An 18503-nucleotide genomic window follows, 5' to 3' on the forward strand; every position below is an offset into this window, starting at 1 on the left:
ATCATCCGCTGAATTTCAGAAACACAATACACGATACGGAAATGGCGTATCTCGAAGACTTCAACGAGCGACAAAGCTGTATTAATTCAAGTCTCTGTCCTCTAAGTACTTATACTCGAAAGTAAATCCTTCCTTCTTCCTCTGTCCCCATTTCTCGTAGTCAAAATAAATGTACGTTCCCTGAAACGCAAACATATCTCGTAGAGTTTCAGCAAAACGCAGGGCGTTACAAAAAGATGGAATAAATTTCAAAATCAGGAAACCGCACTGAAAGACATCTAGCAGTGATTATTTTAAAATTTATACATGACCCTCCCTTTCAAACAGTAATGATTTTATTCCATGTTTTTGAAACATCCTGTATTATGGATTAATGAATGATCAAATTAAGTGATCAAGTGCACTAAAAAAAATTTTTTAACTTGACTAAATCTTTCAACTAAATTATTTTATTTATTGTTTTTTTTTATTATTTTGTTTATTTATTAATATTCAAGTCAAATATACATTTTGTCAGATTTAATGTTACATTTAATTTTAATATTTTTAGTATTTAATATTTTTAATAATTTTAATACTTTTATATATTTTAATTAACAAAATAATATTTAATTAAAAGATTTAGTCAAGTTAAAAAAAAAAATTTACCTGTTCATATTCCTCATTAATAACTTTCGGTTCCTCGTGCCTTTGAAACCACATCATATACTTGGTGTGAAACCTCCAGCTTTGCTTCTTCAGGGCTTTCGCTGCCAAGTACTGTCCTTTAGACCCCTCCATATAATAAAATATGAAGAATAGGGTCTCTGTGGAAAGGCGTTGGAAGAACTCCACGGTGTCCGAATGGGGAAGCTGAACCTAATCGAAGCACGCAGATGTCAGGGAGTGTCAGCTGATCTGTTCTAGTCGTCGGATAGAGACGAGACGTCGATCTGAACCACTTAGGATAGAGAAATATACCTGCTGATAGTAGGGCGGCGTGGTGCAAGTGTTTCTCGGCAAGTACGAGCGCAGCCTCTCCGAGTCAGACGGATGCGGCATGTGACAGTACGCGGACTCCATCATCTGGAACTGCAGCTGGTGTTCCCTCTGCAGGGGCACGGGCCCGAGAGGGGCGACCCCGAGCAGCGGAGGAATGTGCGCTTCCGACGTAACGCTGTTGCCGCTACTGTTGCTCGTCTTGGTGCTGTCGAAGATGTTTCTGCTCGGTTCGGAGGGTGGTATGTCGAGGCCTGCTCGAACGATCACTTGTTGGGCAATGGATTTCAGTGAGGACATGTTCCCATCGGGAAGCTTGGGGATGAGACCATTGGCAGTGGACGGTGCTGGCGAGCAGGAATTAGCGGGCAACGGCGAAGATCTACTGCTGACCGACGACTGCGGCGACGACGAGGACGGCGGTATCGACGTGATCATCTCCGCCTCGCTGTTGTGATTCTGGCTCTGCTGGCTGTGCAGCACGTGCTGCGTCGTCTGTGCTGGCGCCGAGTTGCTATTGTTGTTGTTAGTGGTATTATGCTGCGTAACCGTTTGTGGCACGTTTGACGTAACACTGGACGTGGACGATGACAGGAGGTTCTCGTTGTTGTGAGCTGTAAGAAGAATTGGAGAAGAGATTTAAAGATTTTGTTTAACATCGAATAATTATTAGATAACTAATTATTAGGTAGCTAACAAATATAATTATTAATAATTATATTTCTATCAATTATTAATATTAATATAATATTTATTATTATTATTAATATAAATATTATTATAATTAATATTAATATTAATATAATTATTTATATATTAATATATTATGATTATAAAAATTATTAGGTAAGTAACAAATAGTCTGGTGTATTTTCATGTGTATGAAAAAAACTGAGACTTTTACCGAGGCTCTCGATGTGATATATATATATATTTAATTTAAATGAATAATATATGCAGGGTGTTCCAAAAATATTCTACAGCACTTAAATATCTCGAAAACGAAGGCTTTTTGAAAAAAATGTTTTAAATAAAAGTTATAGAGCTTAAATAGTAATTTTAGTGATTATAAAATATTTAAAAATTTACTTTGAAATTTTTTAATGAAAATCCCTATAATAAAGTATTTTTTTCTAAATTTAAAGTGTCAAACAGGCAATAAGAGCCAAATCGCGGATGATAGTGCGTTATCCCAACGAAACTAAATTTTTTCGTTAGAATTAAAAACCTGTGCACAAGGCACCAAATTTTACTTGGTCACGGCCAAGATTTAAAATTGGAATAATCTCTACAAGAGATTTAATTCCATACATCCCCTGTTTCCCCCTAAGGAAATAAATGCGAGAGTATTTTTTTCATTCAGTGGTTCTTAAATTATAATGCTTGAAAAGTTTACAGTATTTTTTTGACATAAAATACAAAATATCTTGTAAAATATTTAGTTTTCGATAATCTTACCTTATATTTTTTTTTAATGTATGCAATTTACAATATATTTTTTCTTAAAAACAATTATGCGTTTTCTTTAGAATTGATTGGCCTTATTATTCTATGCATAAAAGTATTAATGTAAGATTACCGAAAACACAACGTTTTACAAGATATTTTATACTTTATATTTAAAAAATACTGTATTTTTCAATCTCATAACTAGAAAAATTCTTTGTATGGAACAGAAAAAAATTTCATTATAGTGTTTTGAAAATCTTTTGAAATAAGTTACATAAATATATAATAAAAAAATAAGGGTTTCCATTGAAAATTTTCAAAATAAATTTTACGTGGCCTTTGAAACATTTTTCTCAAAAAGCCTTTGTTTTCGAGATATTTAACTATTATAGGACTTTTAAAACACCCTGTATATAACAAATACAAGCCAAGCGTCAGTTTCAAGAATTAATTTTCGTTATGCACAGAACATCAATTCTCCTTGATCCAATATCAAGAAATTAATAATTATATATACTTAAATATATAAATTATATATTATATATATTATATAAATATATAAATTATATAAATTACATAAATTATATATAAATAATTATTTATACTTTAATAATTAATAACTTTAATCAACCGCGTTTGGCTCTTAGCTGTTTAAATATGAAATACGAAAAAAAAGCATCTTACTGGATGTTTTATTGGAGGTAGAATGGATGGTTTGCGAACTGCTGTGCGAGGCAGCTACGGTGGCGAAATTGCCGGCGTTAGTGGTGGCAATGTGATTACTCGTAGAACTAGGCGAGCTGTGGCTAGGCGTCATGGGAATGGCTTTGCTCGGAGTGCTGCTCGACAGTATGCTCGATTTTATGGTGGCAGTGCTTCCCGTGGTTGGAATGCTCGCTTGTGTACTCAGTAGCGGTCTGACTGCTGTTGGTTTCACAGGCTGAAATCAAACAGCGATATCTGATGCTCTCTGTATCCTAATCCTACAGATCTTATCGATTTTTATTTTTCTAGCTCAATTTCTACAGGGTGTCCCATAGAAAATATGGGACACCCTGTAAAACTAATCAGCTGTCATATTTTAATGCATGGAGTTGTTGAGAAAATAAAAATTGTGTTAGAAAAAGGAAAAAGTGCAATTTTTAATGGATATAAATAAAATGTCTGTATATATTGCATATTTTATTGATAAAAAGTAATAAAAAAAGTGCTAAAAATCACATAAACTAATGATGAATATTTTCAACAGTACCAGATTTAATAGCAGCTATTAAAAGGATCGTCAATAACATTAAAAATGACATGTTAGAAAAATTTAAATAATGCACACTTCAAAAATAGTTATCATTAGCTTACATATGTGATTATTAGCACTGTTTTCATTATGTTTTATCAATAAAATAAACTGGTATTCAAACATTTTATTTATATCCATTAAAAACTGCAGACTTTCCTCTTTCCAACACAATTTTTGTTTCCCCAATAACTGTGTGCATTAAAAAATTTGCAATTTCCCATGGAACATCTAGTGTCAAATATGGATTTCTTCTTGCGAAATGAGAATCGAAAATAAACCTTTGTTTTCTTATCGTTATCCGTAGAGCTGTCACTCGAGTGATTATGCATAGTCGAGCTCAATGACGGCGACGGTATAGGCGAAGTACAAGAATTGGTCGAAGTCGGCGTGCCGCCGGTTTCGTTGCTGTTGTTGCTATCCGTCGTCGCTGACGAGGGTATGCCAACCCCGGACAGCTCGACTTCATCGAGGCCGATAATGTCATCGTAAATATACTCGTTCTCTTCAAAGTCAGGATCTTGCGAAGATTCGATGTAATACTCAACATCATCCTTTATCCTTTTAATCTGTTGACAATTTCCAGAAAAAAATAAAATGAATAAAAAAACATATAATTAAATATATAAATAATAATAAAAAACATATAATTAAATATATAAATATATAAATCTACAAGATATATTAAATATATAAGATTAAATAATTAGTATTAATTTATATATTAAGTATTAATATTAATATATTAATATATATATATATATATTTTTTTTACCATTAATATTATTTGATATTAAATATTAGTTAATATAATTAAATATTAAATATATAAATCCATAAGATATATTAAATATATAATATAAATAAAAAAATTACAAAAATTATTCTGTAATAAAATGTATCACAATACAGTATATACATGGTTTTTACATGTCAATCTAAAATTAAAAAAAAACTCACTGTGTTGACTTCAACAGACATATTGTCAAGCATACGCAATAACGTTTCTAGTTTACGAATATGATAACGATGCTTGTCAAGTTTCGTTTTCAATTCGTCTACCCTATCTTGCTTATCCTTGTCTATTCTTTTCTTCTTTCCCGCTTGTAACGATTCTATTTCCGATTCAAAAGTATCCATCTGTATCAAAAATAATAACAGATGCATTACAGCAACTCGTACCACTGTTTATCGAAGTCAATCCAAAATGTTATCGATGTAATAATATAGTACCTGTAGATTGAGAGCGTCTATAGAATTTGCGAGCCAATTAGTAACCTCGTCTTTCTCCTTCTGAGCTGGGTCTAATTTTTGAGCCGCACCTAAACCTTCTTTAGAGTAAGCCTTTGTTTTTGTCTCTCTCTCCACAACTTTAAATCTTTCCATTTGCTGCAACACGTAAAGTATCCATAATTTATTATTTATGATAAAATTATATTATTATTATTATTATTATTGTTATTATTATTATTATTATTATTATTATATTATATTATATTAAATATAAATCACAAATAAGAAAGACCTAAAGAGTCATACGCGGATGTTGCTGCGTACATTTCCAATGAAAATTAAGTTTTCGTTGGAAATAAACCGTGCACAAGGCACGGTTAAAATTTGAAATAATCTCATACTTGAGATTTAATTTAAAAAACCTTCTAAAAAACCCCCCTATGGAAATAAATAAATAAATGCAAGAGAAAATTATAGATCCCGGCAAGCGAAAGGTCTCGGGTTCAATTCCCGATTCAACGACTTTCGGATCTATATTTTTCTCTCGCATTTATTTATTTATTTCCATAGGGAGATTAGAGGGTTTTTAAAATTAAATTTCAAGTGTGAGATCATTTCAAATTTTAAGTCTTGTAATACACCGAGAATGATACGTGCCTTGTGCACGGTTTATTTCCAACGAAAACTTAATTTTTGTTGGAAATATACGCAGCAACATCCGCATATGGCTCTTTAGGCCTTTCTTATTTGTGATTTATATTTAATATATTAGAGCTGTGATTTAATCTTAATTGTATTATATTATATATATATATATATATATATATATATATATATATATAAATTAGTTATTATAAAACTATATTATTATATAGTAGTATCATGATAAAATTATAGATATGCGCATGTATGATATTAAATACTAGACAAAAATACTTACAGTTTCGATCAATTTCCGATAGTCGAGCAATGTACTCTTATCCTTTATTTCACCCGATGCGATCCAGCTCTTAATTTGATCGCGTAACCTTTGAAGCTTCTTAATTTCTTTCTTGAGATCAGCCTCGTACTTTTCCTTCTGATTGCTGTTGGTGGCATTATGAACTTTTTGCCAAATATCCTCAAAGGTCTCTACACCTTCCGTTACTTTTTTAAGGCACCGATCTATTTCACCTGAAATGTTAAAACAATTTTTTTCAAAGTCACTGTATATCAGATAATGCTAAAATAATTTTAAACAAATATATATGTATGTACACTGCTCTTTTTCAATTTCTAATTTAATTCAATTGGTTGGTTAATTATTGTACTTAATTATCTGGATAAAAAATTATGTTTTATTCATGGATACTTATGTATACATCCCAATTAACAAATTTATGTCATTTTGACATTGCATAACATCATTAGACGTTATTTTGACGTTGAATGACATCATTAGATGTCAAAATGACATTATTTTGATGTCAGTTTGCTACTTGGAATATTTATCACAGAGACGTATGGGAATTCTAGAAAAACTACTTTTGCAAAATAGAAATTTGAAAAGTTACAGAGACTGAAATTATAATAAATCTTACAAAACTGTGTAACAAAGATTTTGACAACTGTAACACCCCATTTATGCATACAATGATTAAAAAAAATATTCAAATGGATTTCGAGACCATGGTATGTATTATTTTATGATATACCCTATTACAGAATAATTTTAAACAAATATATATGTATGTACACTGCTCAATCTTCAATTGACCAGTTAATTATTTCACTAAATTATCTGGATAAAAAATTGTTTCATTCATCAATACATCCCAGGTAGCAAACGTACGTCATTTTAATATCAAATAACGCCATTAAATGTTATTCTGACATCAAGTAACATCATTTTGATATTTAATGACAGTTTGCTACTTGGGACACTTAGCACAGAGACGTAAGCAAATTCTAGAAAAATTACATTTACAAAATAAAAATCTGAAAAGTTGAAGAGACTGCAATTATAGTAAATGTTACAAAACTGCGTATCAAAGACTTTGACAATCCTGACAATCTATTTATACATACAATGATTAAAAAAAAACTATCCAAATGAATTTCAAGACCACGGTATGTATTATTTTATAATATATTCCATTACACAGAATAATGTTAAACAAATATATATGTATGTACACTGCTCTTTTTTAATTCCTAATTTAATTTAAGTGACCGGTTAATTATTTTACTTAATTATCAGAATAAAAAATTATGTTTCATTCATCGATACATATGTATACATCCCAGGTCGCAAATATACGTCATTTTGACGTCGAATAATGTCATTTTGATTTCATTAGACATTATTTTGACATTAAATGACATCATTTTGACATTTAATGACGTCAGTTTGCTACCTGGGATATTTATCACAGACGTATGAAAATTCTAGAAAAACTATTTTTGCAAAATGAAAATCTGAAAGTTAAAGAAACTGAAACAAAAAACAATTAAATGTAACAAAGCTGCGTAACAAAGATTTTTGATAACCGTAACACCCTATTAATACAATGATTAAAAAAAACTATCTAAGTAGCTTTTAAGGCCACAGTACATATCATTTTATGTCATCCTTACATCGTATTATGCTATACTTCATAAAAAAAATATATATATCCAAAGTAAAAGAAGCTTTTAAAGGTTATGCCGTATAAGTGTCAAATAAACAGCTGTATTCTATGGAGAATACAAAAGAGGGAAACAAACGATATCAGGGAAACAATACGCAAAACTAGTCTCGAAATAAGAATAATCTCTCAGAAGAGACTTGGAAGCCGCGCGATCCCGCTCGAGGACGACGCTAATTGAACAAGGTTCGCCGCGAAACGTCAAATTCGCGGGAAAAGTCGGCGTGAAAATTCGCGGGCCGCGGAGGGGTCGGAAAAACCGAGGGAAACGGAGGAAACGGCGGGTTTGCGGACGGGGACCCTACGACCGAATGTAAACAGTCGTCGAGGGTCGAAGGGACGCGCGGCGGGTCTTTCTTTCCTCACCTTGCAACTTCCTTGTCGCAGCCATGGCTATGTGGACGCGCGGCGAAATGGTTCGCGCATAGTCCAGACGTGTTAGGAAGGGACACGGGGGCAATTTGTACGGGACGAGTGGAGCCTGGACTGTTAATTCCTCGTATTTTAATATGGAAGGCTCCGCCAGACAAGATGGCTTCCGTTTTCAAATGACAACGAGTCCCCGAGAACAGCCGTCCGCGAGGGAGATCCTCTTCTCTTCTCTTCTCTCCTTTCTCACTCTCTTTCTAGAGATTTTTCCTCGCACGAACGTGTAAACTTATATATGTATCGTACGTATACAACGTATGACGGTGCGATGATCTTGTTTTTTTTTTTCCTCCGCAATATAGTCGGCTCTCGCGAGCAGCAGCTATGTAGCATCAACAAATGTGATATATATTTATGCGAGATGCGATGTGATGTATGCGAGGAAACAAGATGGTACCGTGGAATAAAGCGTATACACATCGACGTAAATTCGCGCACAAACTGTATTCTAGATTCTCTTTCGGTTGTACGTTCGGAAATGCGACGTCCGCATGCCTCTTCTTTGTTGTGAGACGTCACGTGACTACTGGATTTTTGTGGCGCTAGCGACCGGCCGGTTATTTACGCCACGTCTACAATAGGCGATTTTAAGGCCCTATGCGCAATAAAAAAATTTTGTTTTTTATTTTTATTATAAAATTTAAATTTTAATAAAAATAATATTTTTACAAGTAAAATTAAAATTTTATTTTGAAAAATATTATTTTTATTAAATGACGTTTATAATTTTTATAATTTTAATAAAAATATTTATAAATAATTTATTTTAAATAAAATCAAAAAAACTGTCTGATATACAAATATACATTTAAATGCTCTTTGTTAGTTTATTAGCCTTTACTAATTTTTTATAATCAAATTTGTATTTTTATTTTTATATCAGAGTTATTCTTCCTGATTTTTTTTATTATTTGAAAATATTTTTTATTTCTTTTGATATTTATTTCTAATATTTTTTCTATTGTGCGCGGGGTTTTTATACCCGAATTTCTATTTTTGTATATTAGAATCTTTTCAATTTTAATTATTTTTAAATGATTCTTATTCCTAATGTTTAGTCATAATATTTTCTCTATTATGCACACTACCGAAGCTTTAAAAAATTGACCAATCACAATCAAGTATAATGAAAATACTCGACAGTGATTAGTCAATTTTTTAAAGCTGGGTCTACAAGCTTGAAATGCCTTGGTTGCCAGTTGCGTGAATCAGCTGACAAGTTGTTTTACTCTAATTAGTTAATCCGAAACTAGTATTTGCAATCTATTGTGGAATGAAACCTAAGAAACCTTAAAAAAATTGATACATGCTTTTCTATTTCTTATTTCCATTACATAAACTTTTATATTAAACGCCACTATGACGTCATTTTGGCGTAATTAAACGTCAATGATACCATTAACATGAAAATGACGTCATTAAACGGCAAAATGACGTCATGCGACATCATCAAAAGTCAAAGTGACGTCATTGCCGTCAAAATGATGTTATCAAACGTCATTAAACGTCAAAATGGCGTCATTAAATGTCAAAATGTATTCATTAAACGTCAAAATGGCATTATTACGTCAAAATGACGTACATTTGCTACCTGGGAACAAACACCGCCTATTTCCAATTTTCTACTCTCGCATTGCGCGACAAGCCTTAAATTTCGGAATGTATCTCGGTGCGTTCGTAAACGGAGGACCCGCGCAGGCTCGCGCACTTTTTTCCCGCGACGCTCTGCGCGGCGATAATCAAGAGAATTTCGCTAATCGTAGGCTACGTAGGTTTTCGGCAAAAGAGAGGTTTTCGAATGCCGCCGGCATTCGCGCTCGCCGGGAGAGCTTCTCGTCCCTCGTAACTTCGTTCGTTATGAAGTGAGGTTGGAATTTATCCAGCGAACCAGCCTGCGGTGGTGCGAGAGGAACCAGTGAACGCGCATCCCATGAAGAGATGCATCGCCATTCGAGATTTCGCGCGGCGAGCATTAGCAGCAACGGAGAAGCGACTGGGCATTCGCGCTCGCTTGTCACCGGTGCATCATCCGGACGATAGCTACCGCGGTAGTTAATAATAATAATAATAATAACACTAATAATAATAATAGCGTCCCGAACGTTCGGCCATTCGAGTCGCAGTTTCGAGCTCGAGGAACCGAGAAGCTAACCTCCTCGCGGGAGAGACGGTGTACTGTCAGGGCGAGCCATAGCGTGCGGATCGTTATGACAAAAGGTGGCATCACTGGGAACGTGTTGAACGCACGGACGGTGCGAGCGCTCGCTCGCAAGACGCCATTTTACTAACCTTCTTGCCGTTGTGTGTACACCGCGACCAGGGAAACCACGTCGGGGAGGAAAAAAGCGCCGAGGATATAGGATATTCGTTCGCGGACCGCGCGTCCTCGAAACGACGCCCGACGTAGCCTCGACCCTCCGCCTGGAGCCCCGAGGAGGTGAGTTCTCGTGAGATCTCGGGGCCTCGATAGAGACGAACGCCCTGGTCGAGTCGTTCTCGCGCGTGGTAATTTTTTTTTTTTTTTTTCCTCGTTATCCACGTTACTGCGTCGTCCCGACTTCCTGGAATTATTTTTGAGGAGAGAGTCCTCGTCGCGATTTTACGTCCCGCCATCAAGGACGTCTTCGCGGACCTGTGTATATTTGATTCTTTAATGTTTTGGTTCGTGTAATTAGCCCGAATGAAAGAGAAAAGGCGAAATAATGTTCATTTGACGTCATATTGACCAAATTTGGATTCCAAATTTGATCAATGATGTTTAGATTCGATTATTTTTTCTTCCCAAGTGTAATAGATGACTGTGTGACATGGTTTGGGTCTGAGAATTTTTATTGTACAAGAAAGTCTCGGGAAGAGAAGAGATTAGTTTCTAACTGCCTATGTATTATGTGCAAATTCCTAAGTAGCAAACTGATGTTATGAGATGTGAAAATGACATCACTTTGATGTTTAATGACATTATTTGATGTCAAAATAACGTTTAATGACATCCAAGTGACATCTAATGATGTTATTCAATGTCAAAATGATATACTGATCCTGTTACCAGGGTTACGATGCAAAATGACTTTGCTTGATGTCTAATGATATCATTTGATGTTAAAGATACATCTAATGACGTCTAATGATGTTGTTTAACATCAAAATAATATACTGAACTTTCTACTTGGATTACGATGTAAAATGATGTTATTTTTATGTCTAATAACATCATTTGATGTCAAAATAATGTCTAATGACGTTCAAGTGACATATAATGATATTGTTCAACGTCAAAATGACATACTGAACTTGCAACCTGGGTTACGATGCAAAATGATTTCACTTTGTTATCTAATGATATTATTCAACATCAAAATGACATACTAAACTTGCTACATTGTTTACAATGCAAAATAATGTCACTTTGATGTCTAATGACATTTTTCGATGTCAAAATAACATCAAATGACGTTATCCAACATCAAAATAACATACTGAACTTACTCCCTGGGTTACAATGCAAAATGACACACTGAATTTTGATGATTTTTAGTGAGTGCATTGATGAATGTTCTTGTGATGAAAAGAAAGAAAAATCTTTGCTCACGCTTCATTTTATCTTATGTCACCTGGAATTGCTACTTTCCTTTTAAATATTCCTTTTAAATATTCCTTTTAATAGTAAATAAATATATTTGTTGTTTTCATCATTAATCACTTAATTATAATAATTTTTTTAATTCTCCAGACTCGAAACATTACATCAGATTTTTAATAAATAATCACATATATTATGTGTATAAAAACATACAGATTCAACATGTAATTGTTTATTTCAGGTAACTCGCCACAGCAGTTTGCGTTATTATGGAAGATGAGGATGGAGAAAGTAAACTTATAGATATGTGGAACATCTTGGAGGAACAGCAACGACTCAAGGACTCGACACTGGGTAACGCATTGAGACATTCCATCCAGGACGACGTGTACGCGAATGCGCTCGAGGAGAGACAGCGCTTCAACAATTCTATCATAGCGAAGGATTTACCTGGTAATAAGAATACGGTACCTAATCCAAAACTCTTCAAGGGTTTCAAGAAACGGATCCTGGACCAGGCTCGGAAGATCCATCACACGGCCGGTCCGAGGAATAGCGCACCGGAAGCGCGTCTCAATGCGCGGAGCGGCAAGGATAGGAAGACTGAGGTGAAGCGGGAGCGGAAGATCACGGAATACGCTCAGTATCTGGGTCTTCAGCCGTCCGCGAGATACAAATGCTCTAAGTGTCACATGTGGACGGTCTGCGATCCCTCCGGTGCGAAGCAGAACTCGTGCGTCTGCAATCCCAGCGCAAGTCCGATGCCGAGCACCTCGGAAACGGGCGCCTCCGTGTCGCATGCCGGCGCCAGCAACTTTAAGATCACCCGAAAGGTTTACCTGTGCGCGGCGTGCGGCACCTACTTCGAGAACTGGAATCTGTTCTTGCACATGCGGGACATACACAAGCGTCACATATGCCTCTACTGCCTCGGGATGTTCGGCCAGGCGGAGAGACTATCCTACCACCTGATGAAAAAGCACAGCGTCCCGGAGATGGCGTTCACCTCGGTCGAGGATTTCTACGACGCCTTCAAGGGCTCTTGCTACCTAGTCTGTTGCAGCTGCGAGAGGGTCTTCTCAGAGACCGACGACTTCTTCGAGCATTACTGCGCGCCGACCTTGAAGCAGGATGTCCTTGACGCCGCCAGCACGCCCGTCTGCACCATATGCAGGCAGGACGCGGGCACGCACGCGAGTACCTGCAGTCTAGCACTGTCCTCGGACACGGATAAAGAGCTGGGATACGGCTCCTCGACGCCGCTGTCCGATTCCACGCACGTGGACAGCGCCATCCCGGCGACTGTCCTTCCACCGGAGAAGGCTACGAATCTCGGAGGCAAGGGACCACCGAAGAAGGCGATCAAGCACAGCAAGAGCAAGCATGGTGGAGGAGGAGGAGACGTGGCGCAAAATTCCCGCCAAGAGAAGCCGCCGATTGCGTCGACGAGGAAGCTGGGCGCGAAAAGCCGGCCGGATGTCCAAAGAGAGCTAACGAATAATTTATTACCCAGGGACACGGTTACCGAGACGATAATGGAGGTGTCCAGATACATAGGCGGCGACTCGTCCGACGAGAACGACGAGCAGGTAGTGAACAAGGACGCGGGATTGTTTAACAATTGCGACAGGAAGCCGGAGGAAGTGTCGCCGAGTCGCCAGCTCGATCATGACGAGCCTTACGACAGCGTGACCGAGACTATCATGGAAGTGTCGCGTTATACAGGTGAGAGGGACAGGAACGAGAAAGAAGAAGACTCGATGTACACCACGAACGAATGTAAGATGAGCATCGAAGGCAACGAGACCTGCGACAAGAGCGATACCGACCTGATACGCTCCATTGATTCGAGACCGTCTAGTCCGATCCAGCCCGAAGCTGAAGAGACTCCGATGAACGACGCAAAAGCGAACGCCATGTCCGAGCCTGAAGTCGGGAGCGACTTTCGCGGCTTCGACAGCCCGGAAAATACACCAAGTCCCATCAATCGGTCGCTGTTCAGCCCGCAACACGAGTCCCACGCTCTGGACCCGCAGTCCAAGGAAAAGGATGCTGAAGACGTCGAAAAAGATGAAGAAGAGAAAAAGGAAGCCACTGAATCTCAAGCCTCGGCCTCGTTCAACACCGTAGTCACATCCGACAGGAGCCTGATCATAAAAATCTGCAACAGAAACTCGCAGTTCAGCGTCGCGAGCACCATCACCGGGAGCAAAAGGTCCGAGAAAAACAACAACGCCCAGGGCTCATCGAAGGAGAGAATGTTGAACGGTTCCAGGACGGAGAGGGACATCAACGGCAGCCACGAGCTGGACGACAGCGATTCCGACAGCGATAAATTGGCGGTGGTGGACAGCAATCCGGAGGAAAACGAAGAGGACGCTGAAGAAGCTGAAGAAGCTGAAGAAGTCGAAGAGATCGAAGAGGTCGAGGGTAACGACAGATGTAACGACACCAGAGACAACGAGGGCCGACAAACTCAAGAAGGGAATGGAACTAGCGTCACCATCTCGTCCAACGCGGAGGAACTCCACGGAGGAACGAACAACGAGGCCGAGGACACGCCGAAAAGGGATCAGCGTACGGTCGACGGCATCGCGCTGGCTGGCGAGGACACACCGTGCATCGACCTGAACGTCGAGGGCACTCTGGACAGCATGGAGCTGGAGGACCTGCTGAAGCGCTGCATCGAGGCTGCCAGTCCCGTTTGCGTCTACTGCAACCACGCGCGACATATTGCCATCAATGGCAAGCAACTGGGCCTGCACATGCTGGCGGAACACAAATTCCAGCCGCAGCACCCGGCGATAATCATACAGATGGAGCAGTTCACCGCGCGGGTGAAGCGGTCTCTGGACGAGCTTGAGTCCCGCTACTTCAATCTGAGCACGTACACCAGCCCGAACGGGACGTACAACGTGCCGGCTGTGCTGATCTACGAATGCTTCCATTGCAGATTCCACTCGGCGGTGCACAAAGAGCTCTATCTCCACAATCGCAAGATGCACCAGAAGACCATCCTGATCTGCATCATGTGCAAATCGACGTTCTACAGCTACAGCGAGCTGCTGTGCCACCTCTGTCCCGGGGTCTACTCGCCGAACGTAAACCTGCGATATCGCTGCTGTCTCTGCTCAGTGGCCAGCCTCCCGTCCGCCTTTAGACTCATGGTTCACCTGCGCAAGCGTCACCACGTCTGCGATGTCTGTCTGGAGTCCACCGGGAATCAGCAGCGGCTCTCCAACCACGTCTGGAAGCACAAACTGCATCATCTATGCTACAGATGTGGCATCGCTTACCGCAACAAGCCAGACATCACGAATCACCTGTTCTGGAAGCACGGCACCGAGAGCGTCCTCTGCCGGAAGTGCGTGCAAAAGAAGTGGCCGCACATTTACCACTTCTGCATCCCGCCCACGGCGTTCGTCTGCGAGGAGTGTAACCTGAGTTTTAGCCGCGCGGTGGCGCTGAAGGTGCACAAGAGACTGCACTCGGGCGACTCACCCTACGGCTGCGACGAGTGTGCGGAGCACTTTATATCTCGCAAGCTCCTGGCCAAGCACCAGCTGACGCACAGAGAGCCCCCTAAAGTGGAGGACGTCGACGCGAGGAGTACCATCGACGTGGTGAACCTTCCGGTGGAGGGAGACGAGCAGCCGGACCTAGCGGCGTCGACGGTCGACGGGATCCCAGCTACGCCGGGGGTCGCCGGGGTCGAAATTACCTCGAAGAGCGTCAAGGAGGCCGTGAAGAGGGTCGACGTTTACGACCTGCCCCCGCTGAACCTGTCGTCCGAGAGCGACACAGACAGCGAGGACGAGAAGGTCGCGGAGAAAGCCCTGGAGAAGGACAAGCTCGAGGATACAGCGGCAGAGAAGAAGAAGGATGAGACCGCTGAAGAAGAGGTCTCCGCTGCTGTCGTCGACGACGTCGCCGCGCTGAACAGTGACATTGTCGAGATGGAGCGGAACGAGGAGGAGAAGAAGCAGGAGGCGCGCATCATGGACGGTATCTGGGACAATTTTAAGACGTACGCCGCCAGCCTGGACGTGGAGGAGTCCGCGAAGAACGTGGCGTTGAAGGAGAGCGTACCCGAAACCGACGCCGCGTATCTGAGGAGCATCGTGTTCGCGGATCACGATTACTTCGTGGTGTATTCCGCCGATAAGGAAAAAAACGAGGATGATCTGGCGAGGACCGCCAAGGACGACGAGGTCACGGACGAGCAGGACGAGGTTTCGAAGGCCAAAAGAAGCCCGTCACCCGGCACGCCGAGTCGTAACGTCGACAGCGACGCGAACAAGCAACGGAAGCCGAAGACTCCGAAGAAGAAGAAGAGGAGCGGCAGCACGTCGTCCACGAGCGACTCCTCGAGTGACACCGACTCCAGCAGCTGTTCCTGCGGTACCAACTGCAGCTGCAACAGCAGCACTTCTGGTAGCTCCTCCGACAGTTCCAGCAGTAGTTCTGACTCTGATAGCTCCACGTCCGAGAGCTCGTCCAGAAAGCAATCCGGTAATCGGAAGGAGAAGCACAGCGGTAAGAAGGAGAGGGAACAGATCGCGCGGGAGAACAAGTCGCAGTCCGTCGAGCCGGAGACCAAACCGGAAGTCGCGGTGGAGAACGGTCTGGTGGTCCCCGAGGTGACGAACGAGGCCCCGACGCCCGTGGCGAAGCCGTTACTGCGGGAGTCCGACCTGGAGACTGAGGAGACCGAAACGGACGAGGATTTTTACGACGAGCAGCCGCAGTTGCTCGCCAGCAGATTGCTAACGGAGAAGCGGAACCAGTTGACGTCGGCAGCGACCAAGGAAGGACTAACGTCGACCCCTCTCAGCAACGGTGTTCTGGAGAAGACTCCGCTCCAGGAGTCGAACACGATAACTGTCGAGGATCAGCGGCAGCAGCAACCGCTGCAACAGACCCTGAAGAGGAAGACGAAGACGAAAAAGCGACGGAAGGGCGAGAGAGGAGGTAAGCGTAACGCGAATGCGGTGGAATCGATCAAGCTAAACATTCCTAAGGCATTTTACCGGAAGAATCCGGGATTCGTTGCGTCCTCCCCGGCGATGCTGCACCATGCCAATAGTAGGTCCTTGACGCCGAACCAGGTGCCGGTCGCCGCGTGCAACGATCATCACCAGGTTGAGGTGACGCAGCAGCAGCAGCAGACACTATCCATTGTCCCTGTCACCGGCGTGTCGAACCAGCACGTGAGTGCCGGCGGCTCAGAGACGGAGAACAAGAGAGTGTCCAAGAGGAAACGCGTGCCGAAGCGTTTTTACGGTGATTCCAGCGACGACGAGCCCCAGGACAAGCAACCGGCGTTCGGTGGCAGGTGGCGGAAGCTCGAGACCGCTTCTAATCCCTCAGCCTTTGCGATGCCTCTGGTGCCGACAACGACGACGACGACGACGTTGCCACTGGCGACGACGTCGCCGAACCCCAAAACGGTTGTCCAACCGTCAAAGTACTCTCTGGGCGGCAAAACCACTATACAGATGTACGCTAACAGGGCTCAGGTGACCCAGGCGATGGAGCAGACAACTAGCCAGCAACCCCAAGCGGTGCTAGCCGAGACCTTGCCGCGTCAGTTTATCGCGCCAGAGTCTCCCGTAGAATCCGACGAGCCAGCGGAGACCAGCAGCGACAGTAGCGAGTCCGAGACCGAAGACGCCACCAATCAAGGTCAACCCAAGGTCAGCCGGAATAACCTGATGCCGCCGTTGACCTTGAACAACGCGTCGTCTCAGGCCGCGGAACGACCGGGCAAGATCTATTGTTACTGTCGCTGCCCCTACGACGAGGTGTCGGAGATGATCGCCTGCGACGGCGAGGACTGCCGGATCGAGTGGTTCCACTTTGAATGCGTCGGTATAATGGTGCCGCCTAAGGGCAAGTGGTACTGTCCGGACTGCCGAAAGAAGCACGACATCGTGCAGAACACCGACGAGTATTGCGATTGATAGTTGCCACGTGATACGATGATGACGAACAGAACAATGACGATGATGATGATGATAATGGTGATGGTGATGGGGCGTCCCAATCCAAATTCGACCGGTCGGATCGTTGTTTTTAGGATTGTAATGCTAGAATTTTCTGTTCTTTCTTTTTCACAGAAGAGAACAAAAAAAGATACTACTACATTGTTCCATGTTGATATTTTTCTTAAGCCGATATAGAAGAGAATGTTTGTACATAATTGTGTAAATACGTCCTAGAGTTTGTAAGAATGATAAAAATGAGGTTTTTGTGTACACATTTTTTTGTATTTCTTTTGACGACGGCGCCACATGTATAGATATAACGAAGTAGGTATGTAGATAAATAGAAACACGCAGACAGAGATAGATAAAAAAAATAGGTAGGTAGACAGGACGAAGAGCCAGGCTGAGATAGTGGATAACGGTGTAAAAACAAAAAAAGAAGTGTAAGAGCCTTCGTGTTTCGTGAAGACAAGGCTGCGTTTTACGAATTCTTGGGGATTTTTCTGAGTCTGATTGAGATTGTCGACATTACAATATTTGCCTTGATGATCCTAGTTATTCTCGTCTCACATATCCCTCTGTTAGTTTGGCAGAAGCACTATAATAATTATTATATAATTATCGAGCGTGATTACCACCTAGATTTTTTCTTTCTAAAATCACGAATAAGAATTTTATTTTTTTTGTTGATACACCGGACAGTTTTATAAATTTTTATAAACTAAATTGATCAACTTTCCAGGTAGCAAGCATACGCCATTCGACGTTGATGACATCATTTTGACGTCGAATGACTTTGCTCTGACGTCGAATGACGTCAAAATGACGTTATTAGATGTCAAAATTTAGTTTTTTTTCTTTTTAAACCACGAATAAGAATTTTATTT

The 18503-nt window shown here is 41.0% G+C and overlaps 2 protein-coding genes across 3 annotated transcripts in view; one reads left to right on the forward strand and one right to left on the reverse strand.

Annotated features, from left to right (window-relative positions):
• The window catches only part of Not3 (CCR4-associated factor Not3), a 9192-nt gene extending 659 nt beyond the window's left edge, over nt 1-8533 (reverse strand). Inside the window, exons 1-9 of the mRNA XM_029305740.2 lie at nt 7987-8533; nt 5895-6127; nt 4955-5110; nt 4682-4861; nt 4003-4290; nt 3112-3367; nt 961-1592; nt 649-858; nt 1-180 (exon numbers count right to left, since the gene is read on the reverse strand). The exon at nt 1-180 is cut by the window's left edge and continues 659 nt beyond it. Of these exons, the coding sequence (XP_029161573.1) occupies nt 82-180; nt 649-858; nt 961-1592; nt 3112-3367; nt 4003-4290; nt 4682-4861; nt 4955-5110; nt 5895-6127; nt 7987-8011 (2079 nt within the window). The 5' untranslated portion in view covers nt 8012-8533 and the 3' untranslated portion in view covers nt 1-81. The remainder of the gene's footprint in view (nt 181-648; nt 859-960; nt 1593-3111; nt 3368-4002; nt 4291-4681; nt 4862-4954; nt 5111-5894; nt 6128-7986) is intronic.
• A 1269-nt stretch (nt 8534-9802) lies between these two features.
• Nucleotides 9803-17886, forward strand: MESR4 (misexpression suppressor of ras 4). Of its 2 annotated transcripts, none has more exons than XM_029305737.2 (2): nt 9803-10486; nt 11871-17886. In XM_029305737.2, exon 2 carries the CDS (start codon nt 11899-11901, stop codon nt 17590-17592), a length of 5694 nt encoding a protein of 1897 aa, XP_029161570.1. In that variant the 5' UTR covers nt 9803-10486; nt 11871-11898; the 3' UTR covers nt 17593-17886. The 2 variants fall into 2 exon arrangements, with proteins under 2 accessions (XP_029161570.1, XP_029161571.1); XM_029305738.2 differs by having other exon boundaries at nt 9803-10097.
• The last annotated feature ends 617 nt before the right edge of the window (nt 17887-18503 follow it).

This window comes from Nylanderia fulva, unplaced genomic scaffold (genome assembly GCF_048542155.1).
Source record: "Nylanderia fulva isolate GAGA-0341 unplaced genomic scaffold, ASM4854215v1 Scaffold60, whole genome shotgun sequence".
NCBI classification, from domain to species: domain Eukaryota; kingdom Metazoa; phylum Arthropoda; class Insecta; order Hymenoptera; family Formicidae; genus Nylanderia; species Nylanderia fulva.

Bases quoted from the DNA above. Each gene is read 5' to 3' on its own strand.
- MESR4 (XM_029305737.2), top strand. From the start codon at position 11,899: ATGGAAGATGAGGATGGAGAAAGTAAACTTATAGATATGTGGAACATC.